The 6,069-nt window shown below is 40.3% G+C and overlaps 1 protein-coding gene across 4 annotated transcripts in view; it reads right to left on the minus strand.

Moving 5' to 3' along the window:
- Positions 1-972: 972 nt before the first annotated feature.
- ZNF354A (zinc finger protein 354A) overlaps positions 973-6,069 on the minus strand; it is a 33,493-nt gene continuing 28,396 nt past the window's right edge. For 3 of the 4 annotated variants that reach the window (XM_029217618.1, XM_029217619.1, XM_029217616.1), the window contains one exon: positions 973-3,139. In XM_029217618.1, the coding sequence (XP_029073451.1) occupies positions 1,575-3,139 (1,565 nt within the window). In that variant the 3' untranslated portion in view covers positions 973-1,574. The remainder of the gene's footprint in view (positions 3,140-6,069) is intronic. The other variant, XM_029217617.1, reaches the window with a different exon arrangement.

Genomic DNA, 6,069 nt, shown 5'->3' on the forward strand with positions numbered 1-6,069 from the left:
TAAATACACCCTCTACACATCGTTGCCAGAACGATGTTCCTTGCTTAACATTTTTAACTGACTTCATCAATTTCAGGATAAAATCCAAACTTTTCATGGCAAATAGGCCCTTTGTTATCTGGCCTCTGCCTTCTACTCAGACTTTAACACCTGCCATTCTCCTGCTCATTAGTTCTATACTTGAGTTTCCATAAAGGTGTCATGGTATTACTCACCTCTACCTCTCCTATTTGGAATGCTTATCTCATCCTCTGGAGAGTTCTTATTATTGTTTCAAAACCTGGCTCAGGCATCATTGCCTCTGGAAAGCTTTCTCTGATGTCACCAGGTTTCCTTGGTTACATTCAATCTCTCCTTCATCATGTCTAAATCTCTACAACATTCCTGCACTGCAACATATTGTCACAACCTATCTATTTGCCTGTTAAAACAACCACACTTACATACAGTGACATAATAATTTGCTTTACTCATCTGATAGTCTCTTAACTCCATCCCTTTTCCTCCATTCATGGTTTCTTGAAGGCCTGTGACTTTTTTCTTAAAATTCCCAGTGTGCAGTATAGTACTTGCCCCAAAGCTGGGACTCAAACAACCAAACTACTGAGTTGTTTATAAATTACTCCTTTTGTTTTCTTAAAACTGTTGGACACTACAGAACACCAAGTAGGAAAAACATACGCTTTATTTCATGAAGTGATTGATGTACCTTTCAATATTTTGGCACATATGCTAGATTCATTAAACTACTTTTGACAGTCCCTTCTGTTGTGAATTTAGAATATATGTTATTAAATATATATGTATAATATATATTAAATATACATTTAATAGCCTTAAACTTGAAAATCACTTATTTTTCCATTTAATATACTTAAGATGACAGCTCACAGTATATAGCATGTATAATTTCATAATAAATGACTTCAGAGCAAAAAAAAATAATTCTGAGAACAGAATTAAAAATTGGGTAGAAAATTTTCAATTCACAGCAATTACTAGAAGAACAAAGGAAGAGAACACTTTTATTTCTATTTTTAAATGAAATCCATGCACAAAGTTTGGCATCAAGTCAGGAAAAGGACAAACCCCAGAAAGTGAGAGGTAGTTTACAATTCATTTTAATCTTTTATTTGGTCCTTTTCTCTAAAAATGTATAATTTCTTTGACCACATCTTTTATATACTATTACAATGTCAGTTATTTTTTAAGAAGTATTAACAGTTTACAGTTTAACAGGAAATCCAGTGCACACTTCCCTTCATCACCCAGATGTTTATAACAATTACATATGATATGCAGCATATGATGCTGTAGAGAAAACAATTATTTTACAAATGCCCAAAGTCAATGTCTCCAGTCAGGAATTCTTCATTTTAGGTTATTATAAAGTGTCTGATAGGACTGAACAATTTCCACTTTCCTCATTATCTATTACATAGGTTTATCCTTGGAATTTATTATTTGATGACTAAATCATAGAATGGCTTTTCATATCCATTACATTTATTACATCACTTTCATGTATTCTGATGAGCTTTGGTTTCAGAATTTCACACATGCAAACCTACTTTCTAGGGGTTCTCTTCAATATGAATTTTATAATGATTAGTAAGAGATGACCTGTGATTGAAAAGTTTCCCACATGTATTACATTCATAGGGTTTCTCTCCAGTATGAATTCTCTGATGGGCAATACGTGATGAGCTCTGTCTAAAAGTTTTCCCACATGTATTACATTTGAAGGGTTTCTCTCCTGTATGAATCCTTCGATGTTGAATAAGAGCTGAACTTTGGCCAAAAGATATCCCACATTCTTCACATCGATATGGTTTCTCTCCTGTGTGAATTCTCTGATGATTACTAAGGGATGAGTTACACCTGAAAGTTTTCCCACACTCATTACATTTATAGGGTCTTTCTCCAGTATGCATTCTCTGATGTTGAATGAGAGCTGAACTTTGTCTGAAGGCTTTCCCACACACTTTACATTTACATGGTTTCTCTCCAGTATGAATTCTTTCATGAATAATAAGTGTTGAGTGGGAACTTAAGGCTTTACCACATTCATTACAATTATAAAACTTCTCACCAGTATGAATTATTCGGTGTCTGTTAAGTCGTGAAATAGAAGTGAAACCTTTTCCACATTCATTACATCTATAAGGCTTTTCTCCAGTGTGAATTCTTTCATGTTGAATAAGAGATGCACTCTGACTGAAGGCTCTCCCACATTCACTACATTTAAAAGGTTTCTCTCCTGTGTGAATTCTCTGATGATAACGAAGGGATGAACTAGACTTAAAGGTATTGCCACATTCATTACATAAATAGGACTTCTTTCTGGAATTCATTCTCTGACATCCAGGAAGGGATGTGTTGCAACTAGATGCCTTCCTACCTGGATTATATTTATAGGGGTTTTCTCCAGCATGGATTTTTTGATGTATAAAAAGGCCTGACCTTCTGCTGAAGGATTTACCACATTCCTTACATCTATAGGATTTCTCCACAGTGTGTGTTCTTAGGTGTTTATAAAGGGATGTACTGAGAGTGAAAGCTTTCCCACATTCTTTACATATATAGGGTTTCTCTCCAGTATGAGTTATTTGATGTTGAATAAGAGCTGAACTTTGGTTAAAGGCTTTCGAACAGTCTTTACATTTAAATAATTTCTCTCCACTATGGTTTTTCTCATGTTTACGAAGGGATGAAGTATTAATGAAGGTTTTCTCACACATACTACATTTATAACGTTTCCCGGCTGTGTTGATTTTTTGTTGATTAAGTAAATTGGAATTCTGTTTGAAGGTGTTTCCTTGTATTTCACATTTTGGTGGGGTTTTTTCTCTGGGAACCATCTGTTGCCTAACAAGGACTGACTTTAGGCTGAAGTTTTGGCCAAATTCAGTATTTTTATGTTTTCTTTCTACAGTGAAGATTTTTTTGTGAGTGACTGAAACTATCTGAACACTTTGGTTTTTCTTCTGCTTTTTCTCTAATCTGTCTTCATATTTGCAGGGTTTTTCTGATTTGAAGCCCCAGGGTCCATTCCTTTTGGATCTTTTCATTATCATCTCCTGAAATGAAGAACCTTGTGTTTGAGTTGACTTTGTGGTTTTATAACTGTTCTTCCATCCTGGAAGGGACAGAAAAAACTGGAGATGTTTCATGTGATACAGCATTTGGTTACTGAGACTAAATGTATAGACTGAATATTGATGGTATTTAAATAAGGTCTTGGGGGACGAGGGGAAGATGGCAGAAGACTAAGACGCGGAGATAACCTTCCTCCCCACAGATACACCAGAAATACATCTACACGTGGAGCAACTCCTACAGAACACCTACTGAATGCTGGCAGACCTCAGACCTCCCAAAAGGCAAGAAACTCCCCCACGTACCTGGGTAGGGCAAAAGAAAAAAAGAAAAAACAGAGACAAAAGGATAGGAATGGGACCTGCACCAGTGGGAGGGAGCTGTGAAGGAGGAAAGGTTTCCACACACTAGGAAGCCCCTTCGCGGCTGGAGACTGCGGGTGGCGGAGGGGGGGAGCTTCGGCGCCACGGAGGAGAGTGCAGCAACAGGGGTGAGGAGGACAAAGCAGGGATATTCCCCCACAGAGGACTCACCAGCCCGAGAGGCTTCTCTGCTCACCCGCCAGGGCAGGGCTGCGAGCTGAGGCTCGGGCCTTGGGCGGATCGCAGGGAGAGGACTGGGGTTGGCGGAGTGAACACAGCCTCAAGGGGTTAGTGCACCACGGCTACCCGGGAGGGAGTCCGGGAAAAGCTCTGGAGCTGCAGAAGAGGCAAGAGACTTTTTCTTCCCTCTTTGTTTCCTGGTGCACGAGGAGAGGGGATTAAGAGCGCTGCTTAAAGGAGCTCCAGAGACGGGCGCGAGCCGCGGCTAAAAGCGCAGACCCCAGAGATGGGCAGGAGACGCTAAGGCTGCTGCTGCCGCCACCAAGAAGCCTGTGGGCAAGCACAGGTCACTATCCACACCTCCCTTCTGGGGAGCCTGTGCAGCCCGCCACTGCAAGGTTCCCGGGATCCAGGGACAACTTCCCCGGGAGAACGCACGGCGAGCCTCAGGCTGGTGCAACGTCACGCCGGCCTCTGCCGCCGCAGGCTCACCCCGCACTCCGTGCCCCTTGCTCCCCCTGGCCTGAGTGAGCCAGAACCCCCGAATCAGCGGCTCCTTTAACCCCATCCTGTCTGAGCAAAAAACAGACGCCCTCTGGCGACCTACACACAGAGGTGGGGCCAAATCCAAAGCTGAGCCCCTGGGAGCTGTGAGAAAAAAGAAGAGAAAGGGAAATCTCTCCCAGCAGCCTCAGAAGCAGTGGATTACAGCTCCACAATCAATTTGATGCACCCTGCATCTGTGGAATACATGAATAGACAACGAATCATTCCAAATTGAGGAGGTGGACTTTGAGAGCAAGATTTATGATTTTTTCCCCTTTTCCTCTTTTTGTGAGTGTGTATGTGTATGCTTCTGTGTGAGATTTTGACTGTATACCTTTATTTCTACCATTTGTCCCAGGGTTCTATCCATCTGTTTTTTTCTTTTTTTTTTTAATAATTATTTTTTATTTGAATAACTTTTATTTTATTTTATCTTCTTTCTTTCCTTCCTGCCCTCCTTCAGACAACAAAACATCCCAAATTGAGGAGGTGGACTTTGAGAGCAAGATTTATGATTTTTTCCCCTTTTCCTCTTTTTGTGAGTGTGTATGTGTATGCTTCTGTATGAGATTTTGTCTGTATAACTTTGCTTCCACCATTTGTCCTAAGGTTCTATCCGTCTGTATTTTTTGTTCGTTTTAAAAATTTTTTTTCTTAATAATTATTTTTTTAATTTAATAACTTTATTATATTTTACTTCATTTTACTTTACCTTCTTTCTTTTTTCCTTTCTTCCCTCATTCCTTCCTTCCTTCCTCCCTCCCTTTCTTTCCTTCTTTCCTTCTTTTCTTCTTCCTTCCTTCCTTCCTTTCTTTCTTTCTTGCTTTCTTCCTACTTCTACTAATTCTTTCTCTCTACTTTTTCTCCCTTTTATTCTGAGCCGTCTGGATGAAAGGCTCTTGGTGCTGCATCCAGGAGTCACTGCTGTGCCTCTGAGGTGGGACAGCCAACTTCAGGACACTGGTCAACAAGAGACCTCCCAGCTCCACATAATATCAAATGGCGAAAATCTCCCAGAGACCTCCATCTCAATGCCAGCACCCAGCTTCACTCAACGACCAGCAAGCTACAGTGCTGGACAACCTATGCCAAACAACTAGCAAAACAGCAACACAACCCCACCCATTAGCAGAGAGACTGCCTAAAATCATAATAAGTCCACAGACACCCCAAAACACACCACCAGACGTGGACCTGCCCACCAGAGAGACAAGATCCAGCCTCATCCACCAGAACACAGGCACTAGTCCCCTCCACCAGGAAGCCTACACAACCCACTGAACCAAACTTAGCCACTGGGGACAGACACCAAAAACAATGGGAACTACGAACCTGCAGCCTGCAAAATGGAGACTCCAAACACAGTAAGATAAGCAAAATGAGAAGACAGAAAAACACACAAAAGATGAAGGAGCAAGAAAAAAACCCACCAACCTAACAAATGAAGAGGAAATAGGCAGTCTACCTGAAAAAGAATTCAGAATAATCATAGTAAAGATGATCCAAAATCTTGGAAATAGAATAGACAAAATGCAAGAAACATTTAACAAGGACCTAGAAGAACTAAAAATGAAAGAAACAACAATGAACACACAGTAAATGAAATTAAAAATACTCTAGATGGGATCAATAGCAGAATAACTGAGGCAGAAGAACGGATAAGTGACCTGGAAGATAAAATAGTGGAAATAACTACTGCAGAGCAAAATAAACAACAAGGAATGAAAAGAACTGAGGACAGTCTCAGAGACCTCTGGGACAACATTAAACACACCAACATTCGAATTATAGGGGTTCCAGAAAAAGAAGAGAAAAAGAAAGGGACTGAGAAAATATTTGAAGAGATTATAGTTGAAAACTTCCCTAATATGGGAAAGGAAAT

This window comes from Monodon monoceros, unplaced genomic scaffold, assembly GCF_005190385.1.
Source record: "Monodon monoceros isolate NGI ecotype Baffin Bay Population unplaced genomic scaffold, NGI_Narwhal_1 Super_Scaffold_12, whole genome shotgun sequence".
Taxonomy (NCBI): Eukaryota; Metazoa; Chordata; class Mammalia; order Artiodactyla; family Monodontidae; genus Monodon; species Monodon monoceros.